Below are 24,128 nucleotides of genomic sequence, written 5' to 3'. Positions count from 1 at the left end.
CTCAACAAGAATTCCAAAAAGTGAAAGCATATATAATAGAGCATACCTCATGTAAGGTGGATTTTCCAATTATAGTAGTCAAATTCTCATTCTCACTAATCTTTTCTTCAAATGTTTTGATTAAATTCACAACTTCATTCAACTTCTCATGAAAGGAATCTGCAGCACCTTCCAGCTCATATGGGAGCCCAAAGAGGCACCTCAAAATCACAATACCCTCCAAACTAGCAATCAATAAAATGAAGTGATCAATATGAGATACTGAAACTAATACCAGAAGATACCTAATTTGCATACTTTAGATCATAAAGAGCTTGCAAACATGAAGCTGATAATACAGAAGTAAATAGTACAAAACATCAAATGTACAAGGCCGTCAAAAGTTTAAGAGCATCCATCAAAAGTAATTGGAGACCAGCTACTCCAAGCCCATCAAAGATGGCAAATTCAGCATGACATCTGTCACTCTATATATCAGTGGAGAAGTCTTTTCATGATTTCAACAAGGAATTCAATGCATGTGTAAAAAAACTCAATTAAATTGCCAAAGCCTAACTGACAACACAGTTGCATACTTGCATGTACTATGCACCAAAAGAAGTATCATAACCTCTACATCTAAAAGATAGCCTCACAACAAGGTTTCTCACAGTCCGGAATGCACAAACTAACTAGACAAATAAACTAATTAAAAGAAAAATAAAGAAACCAACATAGACAAGCTTCAATAACCGGTTGAAATTACAGATAATACAAGTAAGATTCAACAAATCTTTTTAAGCATCATAAAATAAAATGAACAAACAGTCGAAGCAATTTTGCTTTAGTAACATGAGAATCTTTATAGTCTCTTATGAACCTTTAGTCTTCCTGACCACCTTGTGGTTTTTCCCCCTTACATGGGATATGTCAACACCTGCATATTACACAGGATTGGTGCTATTCCCAACTCAAACATGAAAGAAATGTTGCCCTTTAGTAGTGTCTCATCCATCTCAACTACTCACATTTTGAGCCCATTGCCAACTTTCAAGTTTCAACTAAAACAGTGTAGTCCAATAAATCTAATTAAGTATTATGTGATAATCGTTATAGGAAGCTACATAGACAAAGCTTTGGAAATCCTGCTTTAATTTTATGCATCTATTCAATATCCACATCATGCTAAACAATCGATCTTAGATAATCAAGTATTATGTGATAATCGTTATAGGAAGCTATATAGACAAAGCTTTGGAAATCCTGCTTTCATTTTATGCATCTATTCAATATCCACATCATGCTAAACAACCGGTCTGAGATAATCAAGTTTTATTTCTTTTTCTTATTTACTACTGACATCTCGAAACTATCATTCAACTTATGAGTTATATCCTTTAATTTCTAATTTTACCAATATCCCATTGTCCAGTCCCAGATTTTCTTATTCTGAAAAATTATCAGATTCAATATTCATCTCCAGGATTCTAAAGGAGTTTGTCCCCCACTTAGACCCTCAACTGAAATGACATCACTAGCAAATAATGTATAATATTGAACCTCCATGTTCTAGAAGTCATCATAATTAATGCAAGAATTAAATTTGAACCCTAGCACTACCTTATCAAGGTAGGGCATCCATTTATCTCTCAACCCTTCGAATAATTAACACTCTAGTATACATGTCCTTAATTACATCTGCACATATTTATACAATATGTAAGGAAAGAGCATTGTTTCAAATAAAATATCCATTATGGTTGACCAGTAGAGTGGTTAGCTACTATCGCCACACCATGGGCTTCGCAGCCCATTATGAAAATTTGGGTTCATGGGGAGCAGTATGGCAACCGTAATGACCAATAAGGTATCAAACTGCCAATGAAGCAAGCATGGCAGCCAATGTGGCAGACATGGAGTGATATGTCTGGAAGGAAACAACTAATACATGCATCATAGTATGTCAGAACAATGTTTACCTGCTCATAACATGCTTGCTTGCAAGCAAAATGAAGAGATATAATTAAATTGGGCCAAGTATAGTAGACATTTTCCCATATGAATTGCAGATCAGTTGACAAGCTTTGAATCTACTAGACAAGAACATGCAACTTCTAAATATATGCCTTGCAAAATGCTATACCTCAGACAATCCAGAATTACGGGCAACACAAAGTCATCTTCTTGATGAAATAATTATATCTTTATATATGATATATGTTAGTTGTTATTTAATATTTTTGTTTATAATTAAAATATGGTATCAACCACCTAATTTATCATACTAAATATATCCTTTTAACAGATCAAGAATCACCCAATACAATCAGAGAGAATCAGTCAGATGCATTTATTAGGAAATGCAGTTGCATTAGAAGGTAGCAAATGACCCCTTTAAACATCATTCAACTCAATCTTCAGTCCATGACTAGTAGCCAATTCAGCAAAAAGTGCTCGCAACTGCGGTATGGAGGCAGCCACCCCACTCCATAGCACATAAGGGATATGTCTGTGCAGCCTAACATTTTAATATACTATATGTAATATTTGGTTAGCAACAAACTAGTATATGTATTAGGTTCAATTGGGACATCGTTAAGTTCTCATTTTTCTCAAAGAAAAATAAACTATTATATTTATAAATGAACTAAATAATATGTCTAGAACTATATTATAAGCACACAAATAAAATTTGTAGCAATACATTATAATTAAATATATATTAAACTACAACCCAAGCCCACTCAATCCTAGTGATTTAAAAGGCGACCGGTGACCCAACTATCTCGCCATGCAGCTAGGCAGCCTATTAATGACGAGAAAGCCGCCATTTGTTTTTTAGGGGCTCGCCTTGTCATTTGGCGGCCCATGCAGCCCCCTTCATTGTTATAGCAGGTCGAGTAAGGTCATATTATCCAATGGATAATTAGTGACTAAATTTTTTTATATAAAAAAAAAAATAGTTGCTAGCCCTAACCCTAATATCGAATCGATATCTCATCTTCCTCTCCATTCTCTCGAGTGATGCAGCAAACGACAGCAATAGCGACAACGGCAGCAACCGACAGGTAACTCTTCTTTCTGCTCTTTTCCTCTTCTATTTCTTCTTTACTTCTTCCCTTTCACTCTCAACGCCACCGACGGCAAGCAGCAACTAAGGTGGTAATCGCCTTCTCTCTTTAAAAAAAAAAAAAAAAAAAGGATCTCTCAGAGGAAGCCGAGAAGGACTGTCTCAGAAAAAAAAGAAGCTTTAAAAGGCCACGTGCTCACCCAAAAAGCTCTCCCGCTCACTAGCTGGCATGCACCCAAAGAGCCTATTAATTTTAAAAGCATTAATAAAGTATATAATATAAATATGAATATATATATATGTATATATACATATACATACATATACATACATATTTGTAAATTATGATATAATGTTGTTATGATTGTAAATGACACTATTAATATATATATATAAATATATTATCACATATAATTATTTTGTATATATTGCATAGGCCATATGTAGCCTAGCAAGGCGGTGGGGTGACTGCCCGCCACCTATGGCCGTCTTTCCATACATTGCTCAATCCACCTAAATTGCCAAAATGGTGCCTCAAACCGGCAAATCGCCGACAAAACCTGCACATGGACAGGCAACAACCGGATATGCAGTTCAGCCACCTTGCTAGGCCACATATGGCCTATGCGAGGCAGTCCACAAGCAACCAACGCCTAGGCGGCTTCCAACACCAAGGCAGACGCCTAGGCGGCCATCGAACTGCCTTTCAGAAAACTGCTAGTAGTTGTTCCAATATTGCACATTTAATATTCTCATAAGCTCAAGTCACCATGAAAACCTTTATAGAGAGAGAAGAGAGGGAAGAGATCAATGCTAAAGTAGTAACCAAGGAACATAGCCAATTAAGAAAATATAAATGATCTGTGATACGCGTTGGATTCATGGCACCTGCTATCCATTCCACACCATGAATCCTCTTGGTCATCCTTTTTTTCCGACACACCTTTTGGAACATTGGCAAAATCTAAATTTAGCTGTGTATAAATTTTTTTTAAAAAAAAAAGACACTTCTCTATAAACTCATCATAAATTTCTGTCAATAGAGACCATGAAGCATCTACAATATTTCTGTAAAAGAAACAAGATGGAGAGAAAAGACTGGTTCAAGACAAGAAAAAAGAAACTTACTTGTCACCTTCCAAGGCAAGGCAAATAGCACTCAAAGATAGCACATATACTGTTTCTATTACTAAGTTCCCAGTAGAGTCGGTAGAATCCAGGGACATTAAAAACTTCTTCCAGCATTTCAAGAAGGCATGAGACTGCCTCCAGTCATACTCATTGGAATAGTTATCATCAGTATCCATTTCATCTTGTTCGTGGTCCTCTTGATTAGAAGATTGGATCTGTGAAAAGATCAATGCAAGAGCACTTCTACCTGGACAAGAAGAAATTACCTCCTTGAAAGTTATGGCACATGCTAATAATTCCCTTCCAACTGGTAGTACCTGACAAAAAAAAATTTATCATGATTGCTCAACACTACAGAGGACAAAAATAAGCCAAACGAGATCGACCAACTTGAAATGAAAAATGGTTCAAAAAACACATTTGACAGGAATTATATTACCAAAACCAGAAAAGACATCAGATGACTCGGAACAAACTACTATCAAATGTTTACACATGAATTGTGAAACATTCAATTTCTCCCACTTGACATTGACAGCTGGTGTCCAACATTATGAAAGACATTCATTTCATCAATTCTAAGTTAATGTCAACGTAAAGAATTTTAATTAAAGATATCATAGTTTCTCACCAACATCCAGCAATGTTCAAAAGATAATCAATTGATCCTAATATAACAGTTATTTCTGCAATCACCCTCTGCCATTGCTAAAAAGAAGGTTTCCCCTAACCTCATCTTTATCTACCTGAAGGTGAATTTAAATGACAAATGGGATGCAGGTTTTCAGTCAATATATAATTTTGTCAGGGTTTAACTTAAACCTAGACTTCATACTCAAAGAAATAACAGGACGATTTCCCTACCCACTTCTCTTAAATCATTGAGCAGTGAAAGCGGCACCATCCTCTCCCTCTCTCTCTCCTTCCCTCCAACAGCAGTAGCTACAGTAGGCAACGCAATTGAACTGACGAAATCTCTTAGATTTCCCCTTGCAATGGCAAATTTCCATAGTCGATAAGGCAACACAAAGACTATGCCAATGGTCAACAGGCCATGAGCACACCCAAAACAGATATAAATTTAAGGCCTAAAAAATGAATTGCTTTCAAGTTTCAATCAAACTTGATTAACAAGTATCCTACAATTTCCTCTAAAAGAACAAAGAAGAAAACTACTATTAGAATTATTCAATTGAGAAAAGGGACTCTTACATTCAATCCAAGATAGTTATGAAAATAGAGAACAATAGCAGTATAAAGAGATTAATGGACGAAAAGGATCCATATAGCCAACTCCAAATAGTTGGGACTGAAGAGTTTAAATGATTTCCATATGAAACACAACAAAATAACTCCAAGGATCAGTAATTTTGGTAAATGACTACCACGAATGCTCTTTTGCAGAGATCCCACTAATTAAATAATTTTCTTAAATAGATAAATAATGAAGAACTATACAGTTCTATTAATAGGAGAAAATTAAACTTTCTGACCAAGAAGCCCAATTTGTTCAGAATATTAACTAGTAAATTACTCATCTCCTAACAAAGTATGAAAACTGCCCATCACCTTCCAAGTACTCAGAAGTAAAATTTTAAAATAGTCAAACCATTTAAAAAATTAGGGGCATTATTAACTTGGCCATTTAGAAATATTTGCTAGTTAATTAATCCCATTGGTATAATAATTAATTCACTCATTATACAATTAAATTAGTTTAGAGACTTTTTCCTATTCGCATTGCATCTACTTGCAAAGTCAACCCCAAGTCATTTAAATAGACAACCATAACCTAGCAAAACGCATAATTTACCTGTAATAACTTCAAGAGATGGCACATAATTAAGGAGCTTTCTTCTACGCTAATGCTCTCATGCAAGAACCTATAATTTTCAAGGGAGGGCGTTAAGAGTAAACAACACAAAACACTTCATCACATAAATACAAAATAATTAGTTAAGGATTTACTCATCATGCAGTTGCAGTTCTTTCACAGATAACATGGAATTGAAGATGAATGCTAAAGACTTCAATAAGGGAAGCCTCCAACCAAGCAAAGTGACATTCTTGGGAGGTACTCTGTTCTCCAAAATCAGCTTTTCTTCTGAGTATGATGCACTTGTACATCTCTGTAGTACTTTCCTAAGTATCCTTACAGTCTCTGTCTTACATAATAATATCTGTACAAAGAAGAATAATAAGAGGCAAGCAAGCTAAGTAGCAGGACTATATTTCAAATATAAATCAAGTAACCTTGGCTGTGGGATGCTCCGACAAGCTTGCAACAAAATGAAGTAATTGATGCACCTACACATGATCCATGGCTCCAAGTTTAGTTGATCAGATGTAAGTAAAATAAAAAACAGAAAATACGATCTTATTACCTTAAAGCTATCCATATCTGATAGGGATGTTTCATCAACATGATCATCCAACCAAGAAATAATTGGTCGTAGGAGGACAACTGCACATTCTGTCTTTTGGCAGGCGATACGGATTATGAGAACTCTAAGCATATCTTGTATAACTACCAAGGCCTGTAAGAAATAACTAGGTAAGATCACAAATTAACAATATAGCATGTAATTACATAACAAGCAGAATAGTCTAAACAAGTCAATTGAACAATGAAAAAGATGAATATCCTATACATACTGAAGTTGCAAAATGCAGGACAATTTGTGCAATTCTGTCAAGCTGTGGCGTCAGCCGAATAAGTAGTACTGACAGATGTTCTGATTTAAAGTACCAGTTGATTTCGCTCTCTACTTGAGGTCCTAAAACTGTTCCAATGCTCAAGGTTCTAATGGCACTCAACGGGGGAATTCCATTTTTCCACAGCCATATACCTTCATCTGGAAATAGATCACCCTTTTGATGCAAGAAGCCACATTATATTTGTTAGACATGCTAGTCATGAAAACATAATTGAAATACCTAACAGTTCTATCAGATCATGAAGCATCAAATGCATCATCATTTTACAATCATAAAAAAAAAGCGTATGAGAAACATGCATACCAGCAGGGAAAGCAGACTGCAGGCATCTTTTGGACCCAAGGCTAACAACGAAGTGGCCTGGACATTTTCAAGAAGGCAATGAAATAGGCCTGGTGCCCAACCAAACACTGGCCAGCAAGCAAGCGCCGACGTGATAAGATGGCAGGTGGCACCAAAGCCAAGAGCAGAGCAAGGATACAAGAAGGATAAGTCTGCTGCAGATGCTGCTAGTTTTGGGCTGGAGTAGTAACATTCAGATTCAGATAATATACATTCTATCAATAAGAGGAAGATAAGTAGAGTATATTTACCTAACTTCCCGATGTAGTTGTAGAAGTGCATTCAGTAATTTTTTGTTGCGATACTGTTCCTTCGTTTCCTACAAAGATTGATTTATATCCAATACAAATAGTCAATTATCCTGAAACTAATAGCAAAAACAAAAATTATAGGTCAAAGAATACAATACTTTGTCAAACAACAAAAATACTATATCCTACAAAAACAATGACAATATAACTCAGTATTTTTTAATAATTTTATTTCAAGAAATACTTTAGTAAAATAGGTGAGATGCAAATCTAGCCATTTTGTTCACTAAAAAGGTATGTTTCTAAACTAATAGGAGAAGTAGTTTGCTAAGTCCTACAGAAGACATGAGGTGCAGAAAATGATCAAAACTTTAAGAAAAACACTTTCATAGTCAATGAATCCCTTTCACTGAAAAACATCCGCTTTCACTGACAAATGCTTGCACCTAATTTGAAATAGTTTCCTAGTTCACTCATTTTCTTAACTACTTTGAAAAGAAGATACATGACATTGACATCATTTAGTGTGGCAATAGGCTTACTCTTACATCCAAGGAGTCATGGAAATAACCTCATCAGTAATAAGAGCTTGCAAGCATCTTGTCCTCCCTAGTCTCTCCATTGAATGGTTGAAACTTGAAAGGAACCTCTGATACTATCATACCTTTTTTATATTTTGGAAACAAGATAATTAAAGAAAACAAGAACTTATGATTCGGTGTCCCATATTATCGTTACTTTAATACCAAGTTTCAGTCAATACAGAAAATAAGATATAAATATAAAGATGAAGGAATAAGAGCTGAAGATAATATAATTGTCAATATGTTGACATAGGCTGAAGCTACAAATTTTATTTATTGTGATAATCCAACTCATTTTGCGCTATTTCCTATCCTAGCATTAGCCTATAGTTAACTGACTCAGTCATATAAACCAAACTCAATTCATCAAACTAAAACAACTATAGCTAGCAACTGTTGACTCTTGAAAAGGTGTTATCAGGGAAGTTCCATCTTTTCCACTTAAAAGTGAAGGGAAATCAGCTGCCTGCAATCTTCGTCTTACATGACCTTACATAGCACTCAGTTGGACAGGCATTTGGACTTCAGTATCATTTGAGAATAAAATGAAGATAATCTGCTAAGCAGATGCTTCACTTAAAACATCTAGATATAAATAATTACATATCAGCTCCTATCTTCCTAGCATAGTTCATCAGATCTTTGCAAGAAAATAGTCTCAAATTTGGTGCTTTGAAACCTTACTTTTAATCTTTGCAAGAGATTAATCAGCAAGACAAGAGAGGGAATCATAAGATCAACAAGGCTCTGCTCATGACTACGGTCCAAAAGCAAGTCAGTTGTAGAGCTGAATTCTGCTCCCTCATCAACGAGATAATCTGAAGAAAAAACAATCAGAATTCAAATGCAAATTGCATAGTATAGAACCAATGAACACCTAGAGAATCATGATGATATAGATATTGCTGAAGGAGTATAGATCAAAGACATCATCAGTCACAAGACAAGGAGTACATAAAGACCATGTGTTCTATCCAGTATCCACCAGCCTAGGCTCTGAAATAAGTAGCTGAAAAATAAACATGACAAATGACAATCTAGTGAAATTTCATGTATAGTTTATCTAGCTAACAGATAGATTATCAAATCAGAACTGCAAATGGTCTCCAAACTGAAGAATATTAGTAACCAATAAGTTGACAAGTGTACTTAAAGGAAGGTATGCGACTACATGAAACTCTGTCAGACGATCTAAAATGTGTTGGAAAATTGTAAGGGAAAACATAAGTGAAACTGCAGGCATGGTACAGGGAAAGCCCGAGTAAACCTCCACTTATCAGCAAATATAAATTGTAACATTTATAGGGAAATTCAAAGAAAATGTCTTACACTCTACTGCCTCAAACAATTTTAGGTTATTATTGTGTTTGTTATAGTCCAAGTCTGTATTGAGTACGAGTCCAAATTAGACCGAATCCCTGAATTACAGGAATTTAATCTGCACAGTTCCAAAAAAATAATCAACAAATTATCAAAAGACATCCGAAAAATACGAAATAAGAGAGATTGATTAGTAGCATTGTGATCTACGTTTTTGGTTTTGAAAATCTGTTTAAATTCAGACTCCACCTTAGGCGGAAGTGTGATCTAAGGCTTATTAGTTTGTTTCATTTTCGATTTTAGTTACCTTAAGACTATTTTAATTCATATAAATTGGGCGTTCTGGCTTGTATCTTAGGCATGCATTAAATTATTGAATAGATTACTCTTTTCTTCTATCTCTCTCTATCTCTCTATATATATTTATCTTGGCCCTAGCCGTCTATTTCATCTAAGACTTCTTCCCCCTCGTCTCTCTTTGCCTTATCCATCTCTACCTCCCGTACAATCTCGTCCTTGCCCTTGCCCTTGCCATAGCTAATCATAGTCTTTGGCCATCTATCGTATCTATAAACCACCACCACCATCCATTGCCGAGCCACCTCCACTACCCCACTCGGTCATCCTACCACCTCTAGACTCCAACCCACAATCAATCTCCATCTCTAGTCGCCCCACATGTCAACCCTAGCCATCTTCCACTATCACCCACATTAGCTCAAGCTACCCATTTACTGTATCCAAAATATAGATCTTTATACCAATACCACCTAGCTAAGCCTTTCATAGTCCTACTTTCAATCCAACTACCACCAATCAGCCTCCCTCAATCCCTATATGCCACCTAAAGCCCCATCCAGACCAGCAAGCTAAAACAAGCCTAATCTGCAAGTCAGTCTGCATTAGTGCGCACCCATGGATCTCGATGCGCACCACTTCTAGGAATTTGAGAAAATGATGGGTTCTACAATAACAAAAGATAGGCTTTGATACCAATGATAAGTTACGGAACAATTCCTTTAAAATCTGAATTTACTGCAGGAAGCAGTCCATGCAACCGAAAGAAAATATTCACCAAATATTCTCCCGTAGTCAAAAAATTACGAAATCAAGTAGAATCAATCCGTAACTCCTTGATCTATATTTTTTATATTTACGCCTTTCGTAGATTCGAATTACAACTGGGACGAAAATACGATTTAGTGCGGGTGATGGTGGTGGTGACGGGTGGAGTGGAAGATAGGGTTATGAATGTTAACGGAGATAAGGGTGGATGGTGGAGGTTGTTAAGGATATAGATGAAAAGAAAGAAGTGGTTGAGATCCTAAAGAAGAGGGAGAACTCGACAGTCGAAGGAGATTAGAAGTTAGGAGAGACCTTGTCAACGGTAGAGATGGTAGGTTGATGAAGAGGAAGGAGGGAGATTAAGGTAGAGAGAATAGAAAGAAGATAAGAGGCAAAAAATCAATAATCCAATCCCATAATGAGTTTGGTTGCCATCTACACCTTTATAGAGGCTAGCAAACAAGCCCTAATAATAATAACTAACCATAATCCTAGTGTAATCCCGTCGATTGTGTTAAAACGTACGTACAAAAGACATTCTTTGTATGTGTGAACGCGATGCAAGCGTTTCAATACCGCGTTCTCTGTATTTGCGAACCTGTTGCAGGTATTTGCAAGGGCGTTCGAACGCAATCCGTTCTGCGTTCGAACGCAACCTACAGGAATTTTAATTTTAATAAAAATTAAAACAACTAATGCAATAAGAAAATACTCTAACAAGGTGTATCAGAAAAACTCTAGTGCCAAATAGGTTAGGTGCGCACCAATCAAGCTCTGCACAGCACCACCTTCAGAAATTGAGTCTCAAGTGGGTGCACTCACTAAGCCCGATGCACACCGCATCCAAATAGCAAGCTAGTAAAGCCTTTTGCAATCTAAGGATTCAGTTGCAATCCTTCACCGGGTTGCATCATTAGAGGTATCCAAGCTAGTTAATCGCATCATTAATAGTATCAGAGCTAGTTGGATTACATCAATTTAGTTTCAAACTTGATTGGATCACACCAATTTGGTACCAAAACTAGTCAGATATATAGATTGCTTCAGTGCTTTTGGATCTTTGCACCTCTACTTTGATCTTATATAGAAGGCCACTACAGAAAAGTTGTCTTACCCCACATTTTTTTAACAACTCCACAAATATTTATAATATTAATAGCATTGACAATGGTTATAAACAAAAGTTTTGATTTCTTGGCAACTTTAATACCATTGAAGCACTTGTAGAGAATTCTAGCACTACTCCAAGCAACAAATAGCCTCTATAATCTTCAACGTGTCCTTTTGTCTACAATTTCTTTTGTAAAAATAAGAAATCAGAAATCGCAGTAATTTTGATCTATGTACCTTAATGGTAAACAGTGTAGGGTGTCTCAATGCATGCCAAACACCAAAATAAAATAAGCACCATCTTTTACCCCATTAAAAGTCCTTAATCCTTCTTATTCTTATCCTATCCTTGCTTGTTCTTATCCCACAACCAAATGGGCTTGCATTACAACATAATCCGGCCAACATGAGGTATGAGGAGAACTTTAACTCTTATAATGAAGGAAAACTAATGCAAATAATTTCATTAAACTAATGCAGATGAAATTAGACAATTTTATCTCTCATCCATACAAAGATTTGAATATGGCACACAAAATTAGAAACAATTAGTATTTTGCCATTACAGCATAAAGCAAAGAGAAAGCAATTTACGAAGCTCAATAGAAATGACTCTTGTTTTGGATCCAATGATTAATAGCAAAGATCTATTAGCTCCCTAAATAAAAGAGGTGGAGGACTAGATTTCAAAAATTGAGATAATCCATAGTTAGATGATGTTCTACTGAGTTCAATACTCTAGTTGTATCAAATCAGATAAGATACTCATTAGTCATTATGTATAATAGTTTACGTCAAGCATATATCTTAAAGACACTTTTCAGCAAGGATTGTTACGCCAATGGGCACGGATGTGCCAATGAGCTATATACATCTGGCACAAGGTATACACCAATAGGCTACAGATAGTTGGCATGAGGAGCGCCGATGGCATAGCCCCATGTCATGCCATGATGAGCCTATATCCTCCAATATTGGTACAATATGTGGCAGCACCCATTGTGTCAAAGATACCCATCGTGGCAACAATTTCATGCTAGGGCTATGATCTTCAAAATGTAGGAAACGAAAAGGAAATTTGATTTCCTCAACTTTTTAAAAATTTTGAACTCTTTGCACTTAATACCACATTGAACTAAGAAATAAAATAGATTAGGCCTCAATTGGTTGTTGGTTAATGGATTCATTCTAGATTAAGGAACACCATTATAGATTTTTAAGCAAACATAGGATTATCCCTAAATCAGATTAGAAACAGTGCTCATGCTAGTTTGAATCACATTCCACATCAACGATGGCCGTGCCACCATCGGCACGGCACATGCCGAGCAGCACGCCTCGGCACGCCCTGCCGTGCCACTGGCACGTATTTAAAATACTTTTAATAAACTTTTTAGGATATTTAAAAATGTTTTTCGATTTTCGATATATCAATTTTTAGTTTTTAGTTGAAATATATATATTAAAAGTTTAAAACCTATATTATAATGTATTATCTTTAGAATATTTTTATAAATGACATATTTATTAAAGATAAAGTAATAGTTAAATATAAATATTATTTAACACATACTATGATTGAAGACATTCACTAAAACTAATATTAATGATTGAACACTTCATAATATAATTGAACACATAATATTAATTGATAATAGTTTAATAATTAAAATTAATATCTAGCTAAATATAAAATGATGAAGAGAATCAAATATTTTATTTGTCAACATAAGAATAACACGAGAATTTTGCACTAAATACTACCAATATATTTTAAAACTCATTCACTGATAGTATTGCTTATTATAATGTTTTACATAGTCTTCATACAAATAGAAATTTTATAATTCTCCTATGATGTGATATGAATATTGAACATGCACGGGAATGAACGGCACCAACATAGACGCAGACACACCATAAGCATATGTAGATGGTAGATATAGAGTATAATAATGGTATTCTAGCTCTGGTGACTGTGATTGATATGATGGTAATTCTGATGAACTTATATCATTCTGTCGGTACACCTCTCCTAATGTCCTACTAACAACAAACTCAAATCCTCTGTAAAAATAATATCTCTATGAAAATATTGTGTAATAAAGACGTATGTCTCATCTTTATTATCACTGCTACCAAACTGAGTTTCGTTATTATCACTATCACCATCATCATCATTATCATTTATAGTTTCATTATCATTAATTTAATCTAAGCCTTCTAAATGACAATTGATCAGTTGATTTGATAATGACCGATGAAAATAGAAAAAAAAATTAAAAAAATGGCTCCTTATGGCACAATGACTGGCATGGACGGGGCTGTGCCGAACGGCGAATAGCCGTGCCAGCTGATACGATCACGCCTCGGGCTATGGAGCTCTGATACCAAATTGATACGATCTCCCCTTAGGCTAAGGTTCGATCTCTTCCAATTTCCTGATCTGGACTAGATCTGGCACGGAACTTTGAAATAAGATCCCGAAATATGTCGCCGTCGGATCGCCGTGAAACTTTGATATGTTGTAGACCCAAAAAAGAGCTTTCCAATAAATCTAGTTTCAGGCGAATCGGATATGGGGATCTCGAGATATCGTCCGATTAGTGGACGAAGGTCAGATGGTCTGTTTTGTATCCGTGGATGGAGGCACGTGATTCTAGGTAATGGTGTGGTTGAAGGTGGACCGGCGTTAATGGGGTGACACCGGTAAAAAGTGGTGGTTGAAGGGTTATGGTTGATGGAAGGGTTAGGGCAAGTGTTGGATAGATTGGAAGAAAGGGGAGGAGAGGGCCACCCCTAAAGGATTAGGGTGATTAGCCGGTCTAGGGAGGTTAGAAGCGGCGTCGCCGGGGATTGAGAGAACGGGAGCAAAGAAGACGAAGGAGGCAAGGCAAAACTCAATCTCAATATTCAATAATCAATAATGACTTTGGTTGCCTTCCACATCCTTTTATAGGCTAACCAACAACTCAAATTAACCCTAAAAACACAATTTTCACCGACCGCATTCGAACTCACCCGACCGCGTTCAAACGCGACTTACAGAAAACTTATTTTAATAGAAATTAAACACTAAAACATGAAATAAAAACACTCCTAAAGTGAATCCATGCTCGAGACGACGTCGATGAAGTCCGAATCGAATCACCAGCCCGGCATGGGTCGGCACAGGGGTGTGCCACTAGCACACCCCGTGCCAAGTGCCGTGCCATTATTAGCACGGCAAGTGCCAGTCAGCATAGGGCGTGCCGACCAGCACGGCCATCCATGTTCCACATAACCATCTTAATTATAATTTACCCTCGATTTGACTAAAGTTGTTTCACATGTCATGTCAAAAATCCTCTCATCCATCCATGTTCCACATAACCATCTCAATTATAATTTACCCTCGATTTGACTAAAGTTGTTTCACATGTCATGTCAAAAATCCTCTCATCCCTACCACCCACGTATCCATTCTAAAAATATGATTAAACTGAACGGGAACTTTTAGATTGAATGATAAAGTGAACTAATTTTTCTCCTCAATTAGAATGAGTTTAGGCATAAAGTGACTTTACCATTTTATCTTGCTAAAAGACTAAATGGCAGGGCTTGTTTTGACCTAATCAAGCTCAGGTGGTGCAGGAAGGCAATCCATGCAGTCGGAGAAAAATATTCGTCAGATATTCTCCTGTAGCCAGAAAATTACGAAACCTAATGAGTTTGATCCATAACTTTCTAATCTACGTTTTTAGTATTTACACGCTTTATAGATTCGGACTATAGCTAGGGCAAAATATAGCGGAGTTATGGAAGTGTGTTGGTGACGCGTGGTGGTGATAATGGTGGGGATGGAGTGGACGTGGGTTTCGGGTGTAGTTTGCATAAGGTGCAGTAGGGTGAAGAAAGAGATGGGAGAAGATGATCGATATCCCAAGAAAGATGGAGAATCCGACAGTTGAAGGAGGCTAAAGGTAACCAGCGACGAGATGGCGCGTGGCTAGGGTTTGAGCAAGAAAGGAGAAGCTTCAAATTAGAGAGAAGAAAATAGATTAACTCAATGATTCCTTCGATAAAATCCTAATGAGGCTACCTTCCACATATTTAGAGGCTAGCTAATCAACCAAACAACTAAGAAAAATAACCATAATACAATCATTCTCACCACGGGACGTTCGAACGGCCTCGTGAGCATGGTTCGCCAGATCAGCCGATCCCGATCCAAGCTTGATTTGAACTCTCTTTCTCTCTCTCTTTTACTCTTTCTTCTCATTCTTTCTTTCTCTTTTTCCCTCCTTACGATATAACTATTGTTTCTCTTACAAAAAAATTTAGCTCCGATGAACTGCAACAACACAAATCTAACTCCGACGAACTCCAACTAACTTCAATATATAATTTTTTAATTTATTTCTTTATTTCTCTCAATTTTTTTCATTTCTTCCACTGTCCCTTTTATTTATTTTGTTTGATTTTCTTCCACTCACTTCTTTCTAATCTCTTCTTTTCAATTTTTATTGCACCGTAGTTTTTCCTTTCTTTATTTTCTTACTTTTGGTAAAAAAATTTCTAAATTTTAGAAGTTTTCTTACATTTTTTATATAATATTTAGAATTTTATCTCATTAAAAAATTCGATCCAATCTAGGCGATTGATACGGCCGATCCGACCGATATGTATCTTCCAAGCATTCTAGCATCCCTTCTTTGCATTCTACGGCCTAGTCAGAAAAGCTTATTCATCAAAACATCCTCAATTTAGGCTGCACTCCACATTATATATTAGAGGCTAACTAGTTACCAAAACCACAATAAGTTCAATGTTAAACTGACTCAACTAACATAAGTTGGAAATAACTTAAACTAAATGTTGAAATTAACTCTCTATCTAGATAAGTGACTCGAGTCATAAGCCATTACACAAGGTGGTCTAGTTCGACTCGGATCACATCAATCCACTATACTTCCGCTCACTTCGTCCTCAAAATGATAGGTGGATGAGTTGCTCTTTCAATTTTGTTCAACGCGATTCATGCGGATCGGTCCGAAATGGTGTGCTGGTTTAAGTCAAGTCATTTACATCATCTTGAAGTTGAGCTCAATCACCCTTAATCCATTATAGCAAACTCCTTTAAGCTTTGATTTATTGCAAGGATCTAGACTTGGAAGAAGGCCTAAGTCGGCCAAACCGATTTGACACAAATTCGACTCAACCCGCTGTAATGTCGCACTTACCATGGTCTAAAGTGGAGCTGTCGGTGGCCGGGGCAATTCCAAAGCATCTCCTATAGCCTAAGGAGGTTTAGGCAACCCAAACATCTGTAAAAAGTCTTCATAACACCCAATTTGGGATAGCCCAACCATCGATTGCAAATTGGCACCCATGCTTCACCAAATACCATTCCACCGCACACGTTGCTCTTTAAATTTGAATTCCAACCACATATCCTTGAAGTAAAATGTAACGGGACCCAAACCATAGAGCCATTGAGTACTTAACACAACATCTGCTCCCCGTAGAGCCTATGGGTGACAATCCAATTCCAACGCATATTCTTGGACCTTCAAAGTTACCTGTCGACACACGCTATTTACTCAAAGGGTCGTGCCATCTCCAATCATCACATCTAAGCCTGAGATTGGCTTCGGTGTCAAGCCCATTCTTTGAACCAGCCGCTCATCTACAAAGTTATGAGTACTTCCGATGTCGATGGGTATCCGCACGACATAGCCTTTAATGGTGCTATCAACCCGAATAGTAGTCGTTGCGACAGATCCTACAAAAGCTAGGAATGAGATTTCGGTTTAGACTTCCACCTCTGGTTCAACAACATCATCTTCATCCACGTCATCTAGCACCATCACCGTTGTCATCAATCGAGCACATTTGTGCCCTGCCGTGTATCTTTCATCACAATAAAAAAAAAAACCCTTCGCTCTGCTATCTTCTATTTGGGCTTGTGTGAGTCACTGAATAGGGGCTGTAAGAGGTCCCCTCACTTCTAAAATTGACCATGGTAGAGGGTGAATACCAGCTATACGTGATAGGCCAACCAACGCGATAGGTGTGGGTGTGGGCTGTCAACGTGCATCCTTCGCCTCCGATTCTGTCCAGCTACTCCTTGATGTGTTCCGAAGCAATCTAGCTTCTCTTCCATCACTTGAGCTGTGAAGAAAGCCTCTAGTAAAGTGGCTAACTGAGCACCTTCACCTTAGCTTGTATATCCAGCCGAAGGCCGCTAATAAACGTGCTCGAGTTGGAAATCTATTCAACCCCGTATTCAATTGCTCACACCTTTGAACTCCTCTTGGTATGCCCTCACTGTAGTCTTTTAAGTCAGTTTGGTGAGGGTGGCTTAGAAGTCTTCATATTTGGAAGGTCCCAACTGAATACAAATGACGTCGGCAGATGGTTCGTCGCTTGGTATAGACGAAAGGCGGTCTCTTCGAGGTGAAATGACACCAATAACACCTTTTGTGCATTAGCTGTTCACTAGTACTCGAAAAATTATTCTGCTCGATAGGCCTGATATAAACAAATTGTCTCCGTTAAATTGCGGAAAGTTGAGGCAAATGGTTCCACTTTGGATGGCCACTTCTTCCTCGAGTGGAAATACTCTCCTTCTCTGCTTTATACCAACAGCTCTAGGAGGAAGTCTTGGTAGTGCTGGTTCATCAAGCTCAGCCCATATGGCATCCTCTTCGTGGTGAGGAAGTACCAGTGCTCGATCGCGGGGAATCGTCAACGATGATTCTGTTCACCTTTCAAGAGGTGTGGACAACAAAGGCCTTCCGGGTCGGCCACCCCTATAGTGCATGGATCCCAAAATTATCCAATCCCAAGTCAGATCGACCGATCCGGATTGGGATCAAAGCGGTTTTGGTCCTATTTCAAACAATATCGGCTAATATATGCTAGCTTCGACCGTATCGGCTGAAAACAACAATATCGGCTAAAAACTTTTTTTTTTTAAGATTTAGGTCGAATCTAAAATGTATCTAACCTAGAAGACATTAATAATTGATGTCATCAACTATTTTCTTTTTAAATTTTTAATTTTTACTCTCTATCTCTCACACACACTGTTCTCTCACTCTCATACTTCACCGAGTTTATTTGACGGTCATTTCAATGAGCCCCTTAGGCTAGTTCACACTTTGGTAAACTCGGATGAGTTTCTTTTTTTTTTCTTTCATTCTCACCCACTTTTAACTCCTATTTTGTTACTGTTATAAAACAACAGTGAAGAGATATCTCTCTTCATGTATTCTCCAATAATAATTTGAGTATAAAAATTCGTCTAATTCAAGACGAAATTTATTATAGTTTTGAGTGTGTTTTTCTTTTCGTTTTTAAAGTTCATATATTTCTACATTTAAAATAGTCCGATCTGATACGAGGGACCGATATGATTGATACAAACAATACAGCCAATAAGTATCGTTTTTCCAAACAGTTGATCCCGATACCAAAACCGAGTTTCGAAACCTTGTCATAACCCTCATTTTCCTCCTCATATGTAGCATGAGATGGTAATGGAGGAGCCGCTGGATGAACAGGGACAGTGGTACCTTCACGATAATACCAATCAGCCCCGCTATTAGGCCTCATATCAAAACTGCTGATCGCAGGTGATTACGCCCTTGGTTCTTCTTGGTGTCTTTGGCATTGATAGAGGAATTAGTTGTGGTGGCAAGGTTTACCTCGGCGGCATCCTTGCCTCCAAATCTTCCATGGTGGTGTCCACGGGTTGAGAAGTCTCCCCTTGGACTCTTGCAAACATGCTCTAATCATAGTCATGGTGTCCGAAGAACGATGGGTCTGATACCATTTGTTGTGACCTGCCTCGACTACTCGATCAAGCTCGGGTGCAGGAAGGCAATCCGCGCAATAGAAGGAAGTTATTCGCCAGATATTCTCCCATAGCCAAAAAATTACGAAACCAAATAGGTTTGACCCGGACTTCCTAATCTACGTTTTTTATATTTACACCCTTCACCGATTCAGGCTGTAGCTAGGGCAAAATACGGTGGAGTTATGGTGGTAGTGTTGGTGACAAATGGTACTAATAATGGTGAGGATGGTGTGGACGTGGGTTTCGAGTATAGTTTGCACAAGGTGCAACAGGGTGAAGAGAGGGAGGAGATGATCGGTATCCCAAAATAGATGGAGAGTCTGACAGTGAAAGGAGGCTAGGGGTAATCGACGACGAGGTGACGCACGGTTAGAGGGAGAAGATAGGTTAACTCATGGTTCCTTCGATAAAACCCTAATGAGGCTATCTTCCACATATTTAGAGGCTAGTCTAGCAACCAAACAACTAAGAAAAATAACTTTAATACAATCATTCTCACAGCAAAGAATGAGCTTTAATATAATCATTCTCAAAGTGGAGCATTCAAATGGCCTCGCAAGGCATTCCAACGGCCAAAACAAGGTCTCTAATTTTGCGAACGTGATGCAAGTATTCGAATGCCCCTTCTTTGTGTTCGAACACCCCAATAAGAAAAGCTTATTCATCAAAACATCTTTAATTTAGGTTGCACTCCACATTATATATTGGAGACTAACCAATTACCCAAACCACAATAAGTCCAATGTTAAATTGACTCAACTAACGTAAACTGAAAATAGTTTAAATTAAATTATAAAATTAACTCCCTATCTAGATAAGTGACTCATGCCATGAGCCTAATGTCCACGAGATGGTCTGTTTTGACCCAGATTACATCAAGCCTCTCATTTCATACCTAAAAACCTATTATTTTATACCTAAATATAGGCATTAATCAATTACAAGGAAGCATTGCATACCTATAAAGGCATTGCTTATATAGAGTTAATTATGATCGTATAATTAGCATTGTTGTTTTACAAATACAAATTGCGTACATATAACTCCACGTTGCAAACAAAGTTCATAAAATTACAAACTCTTCGAGGTGCAAATTAATTTTAATAATATTATTTCGGTGACTGCATCTATCAACTCCAAAAGGTATTTGGTCAATTTTCATCAGATATCTTCAATCTCCACTCCTCAAACAAGGATAAGGAACACTTTAATTTGAATGTGTCAAATCAAAAATAATTCCCACTACCAATGTATTTCAATCAATTGACAAAAGCCAAGCAATTCCAAAACACTTATTATTTCTACTATTACTCAACTTTATGCCACATTAAGAATAATCATTATACTACTTTTCTAGTTTACAAGCAGACACCCTATATTCCTTAATCAGATTAAAGGTATAATTTTATTAAAAGATGAGAAAAATTAAACTAGATTTCCCCTTAACCGGCAACCAAGCAGCAAGGATTAGATTGTTTCTAAGGCTTAGAGGTGATAAGAGTTGATGAATGATATTAATCTCAAAGATGTTTTACTTCTAGGCATGAATTCTCATAAAGTTTAACAAAACTATTTAGCATGATACACGTAAACAAGATCATGGAGGGCTGTCCCATGGGCATGGCCCGTGCTGGCAAGTGGTCGGCACGTGCTGGCCGTGCCGCAAGAGAGGGAGTTTCGTCATCATCATTGTTGCTCGCGGGATCCACAGCTTAAGATTTTATTCGAATGAACTCGACGACCTAACCCAACAAGGGCTAGGGCATCCTCGTCTTCTTCCTCCTCGAGCCAACAAGGGCTAGGGCATCCGCATCGCAATCGGTGACCTCGGGCACGATGGGCGACGACGAAGAGTCTTTAGTGAAAAGCTAATCCGAGGGGTGACGTGCGGCACCCTTCATGCCACATGTCGATACGCCGCTAGCACGACCATCGTTGAACAAGATTAATAAGCTAACCTAATCTAATATGCTGCTTATGAGTTACAAGTATTCTTCCTTTCATTTACCTACAATAAATTTGAATTCGGCAAACTGACTCCTTGCCACTTCAACAACTTGACTAATTTAATCATCAATAACAGCCCAGTAGAAAATAATCAAGCTATGATGTCCAAATACGAGCCACCAAAAAGCAAATTTTAAGATCTAGCAATAAAATTTCAAGCATGCTCATTGGAGTTCTTCCACAAAAAGAAATAAATTCTTCCTTTAATGGAAACATAATATTGGTTAAGAGAAATTTTTTTAAGAGAACATTTATACAACACCATATGTAAAATTAAATATGGTACACTAGCAAGTAGAATCTGCTAATCAACGATGGTAGCGCCAGTGGCATGTGCCGTGCCATGCCACCATAAGCACGGCACGTGCCGGTCGGCGCTTTGGCACACCCCGCCATGCAAGTGGCACGCCCATGCGTGCCACTAGCATGCATTTAAAATATTTTTAATAAACTTTTTAAGATATTTAAAAATGTTTTTCAGTCTTTGATATGTCAATCTTTAGTTTTTAGTTTAAATATATGTATTAAAAGTTTAAAACTTACATTATAATATTTTATCTTTAAATTATTTTTGTAAATGACATATTTTATTAAAGATAAAGCAACAGTTAAATATAAATATTATTCAACACATACTATGATTGAAGACATTCATTAAAACTAATATTAATGATTGAACACTCCATAATATAATTGAACACATAATATTAATCGATAATAGTTTAATAATTAAAATTAATATCTAGTTGAACGTAAAATAACGAGAATCAAATCCTTCATTTGTCGGCATAAGAATAACATGAAAATGTTGCATTAAATACTGTTGATATTCTTAAAAACTCATTCACCGATAGTATTACTCGTTGTAACATCTCACAGTCTTCATACAAATAAAAATTTTGTAATTCTCTTATGATATGATATAAATATCGTACATGCACGAGAATGAACACAGGCACAGGCACACAATAAATATATGCAGATTATAAATATAGAATATAATAATAGTGTTCTGGCCCTAGTGAGTGTGATTGATATGATAGTAATTATGATAAACTCATATCATTCTGTGGGTGACCTTTTCTAATGTCTTGCTACTTACAGACTCAAAGTCCTCTATAAAAATAATCTCTCAGAGAAGATTGTGTAATAGGGATGCATATCTCATCTCTATTATCACTGCCACCAAACTGAGTCTCGTTATTATTACCATCACCATCATTATTATCATCTCTAGTCTTATTATCATTAATTTTATCTAAGCCTTCTAAATGATCAATTGATCAGTTGATTTGATAATGACTGATGAAAATAAAAAAATTTAAAAAAAAAAATGGTTCTATATGACACAATGGTTGGCATGAGGCTGTGCCGAACGGCACACAACTATGCCAGCCCGGCACGGGTTAGCACAGGAGTGCCATTGGCACACCCCGTGCCAAGTGCCGTGTCATTATTGGCACGGCAAATGCCGACCAACACGGCCATCCATGTTGCTAATCACAAACAACCATTAGACAATTATTTTGAAGATACTACCATGATTATTTAATTATTATCTACTTATGCATTAAGACATGTACACAATGTAAAGGAATTCGATACAGCAACATATTAACAGAGCTTAGTTATTGGATAAGTAGAATAATATCCTGCTTCACAAAATTTCACATAAATAGACAAAATAACAAACATGACTAATCCCAATAGTAGAAAGGCTGAAATTAAAGTACTGACCGTAACTATTTGACAAGCGCTCAAGCATAGATTTGCAGTTGACTAAAACTACATATACGAGTGTAACGGCACCTTCCTCAAAAAGAGACGCAGCGACAGTCTTCATAATCAAGATCATGATAAAATAAAACTTAATGTTAGAAAAAAAAAAAGAAAACTTACATACTATTTAGGAAAGCTGAAATAACAGTCCTTACTGGATCTTCTGAAACGAATGCCAAAATACGGAATGCCATTGTCAGTTGAACTATAGAAGAACTGCGCATCGCAACACCTTCAAAGTACTTATCCGAGACAAACTTCCCCAGAAGATTATCAATAACCTGGCCATCTGAACTGTTGGTTGAATCCCCAAGCAAATTCTCAATGTCAATTGAATCAGAGACAAGTACACTGGTTGAAGAAAGATGGGCATCTCCACCAGAAGCTAAAACAGCAGCATAACGAAGAAGCCCAGCAGCCCCATTCCTGTGGTAAATAACACCAGCATCTATCCATTCCAGCAACCTTGTAGGAGCATCCTTTCTGTTAGACCCTGGAGAAGATGAGTGAAGAGCCTTGTGAAGCTTTACAGCAAGGCCAATCCAAGATACAAGCGATGAAGCAGTTGAATCTGTGACCATCACTTCAAAGATTTCTGCAGCAGCATGAAATATGGCAAGACTTAACGGAGCCGCTCCTGTAATAACTAAACTGGGTGAGTGAGGTATGCATACTTAATAAAATATTAAAATGAAATAAATAAAAGATGAATGTTCATCTCAAAGACCAAAAAGGGTTTGTAGTCTACCACTGTTCAAATCAGCTGCCTCTACATCCTTGTATGAATGCAACGAATCCAAAAGAACTGATACTGCCTATATCATTATAACAAGCATTAAACTTGCAGCTCAATAATTAAAGGGAAATTTTCAAATAACACCCTACATTTTTATTATTTTTTTATTAGCATATAATTTTTGAAGATTTTG

The 24,128-nt window shown here is 37.0% G+C and overlaps 1 protein-coding gene across 3 annotated transcripts in view; it reads right to left on the bottom strand.

Moving 5' to 3' along the window:
* The window catches only part of LOC140770000 (protein virilizer homolog), a 54,444-nt gene that overhangs the window by 5,659 nt on the left and 24,657 nt on the right, over positions 1-24,128 (bottom strand). For 2 of the 3 annotated variants that reach the window (XM_073110941.1, XM_073110942.1), the window contains exons 13-25: positions 23,948-24,014; positions 23,355-23,845; positions 23,158-23,257; positions 8,760-8,893; positions 7,492-7,559; positions 7,202-7,418; positions 6,836-7,051; positions 6,565-6,717; positions 6,434-6,487; positions 6,149-6,360; positions 5,994-6,063; positions 4,178-4,497; positions 47-224 (exon numbers count right to left, since the gene is read on the bottom strand). In XM_073110941.1, coding sequence (XP_072967042.1) covers positions 47-224; positions 4,178-4,497; positions 5,994-6,063; positions 6,149-6,360; positions 6,434-6,487; positions 6,565-6,717; positions 6,836-7,051; positions 7,202-7,418; positions 7,492-7,559; positions 8,760-8,893; positions 23,158-23,257; positions 23,355-23,845; positions 23,948-24,014 — 2,280 coding nt within the window. The remainder of the gene's footprint in view (positions 1-46; positions 225-4,177; positions 4,498-5,993; positions 6,064-6,148; positions 6,361-6,433; positions 6,488-6,564; positions 6,718-6,835; positions 7,052-7,201; positions 7,419-7,491; positions 7,560-8,759; positions 8,894-23,157; positions 23,258-23,354; positions 23,846-23,947; positions 24,015-24,128) is intronic. The other variant, XM_073110943.1, reaches the window with a different exon arrangement.

Source organism: Typha angustifolia, chromosome 11 (genome assembly GCF_048772165.1).
Source record: "Typha angustifolia cultivar Huaian chromosome 11, ASM4877216v1, whole genome shotgun sequence".
NCBI classification, from domain to species: Eukaryota; Viridiplantae; Streptophyta; class Magnoliopsida; order Poales; family Typhaceae; genus Typha; species Typha angustifolia.
Note: the sequence above shows the minus strand (reverse complement) of the source record. Positions and strands in the feature narration are given on the sequence as shown.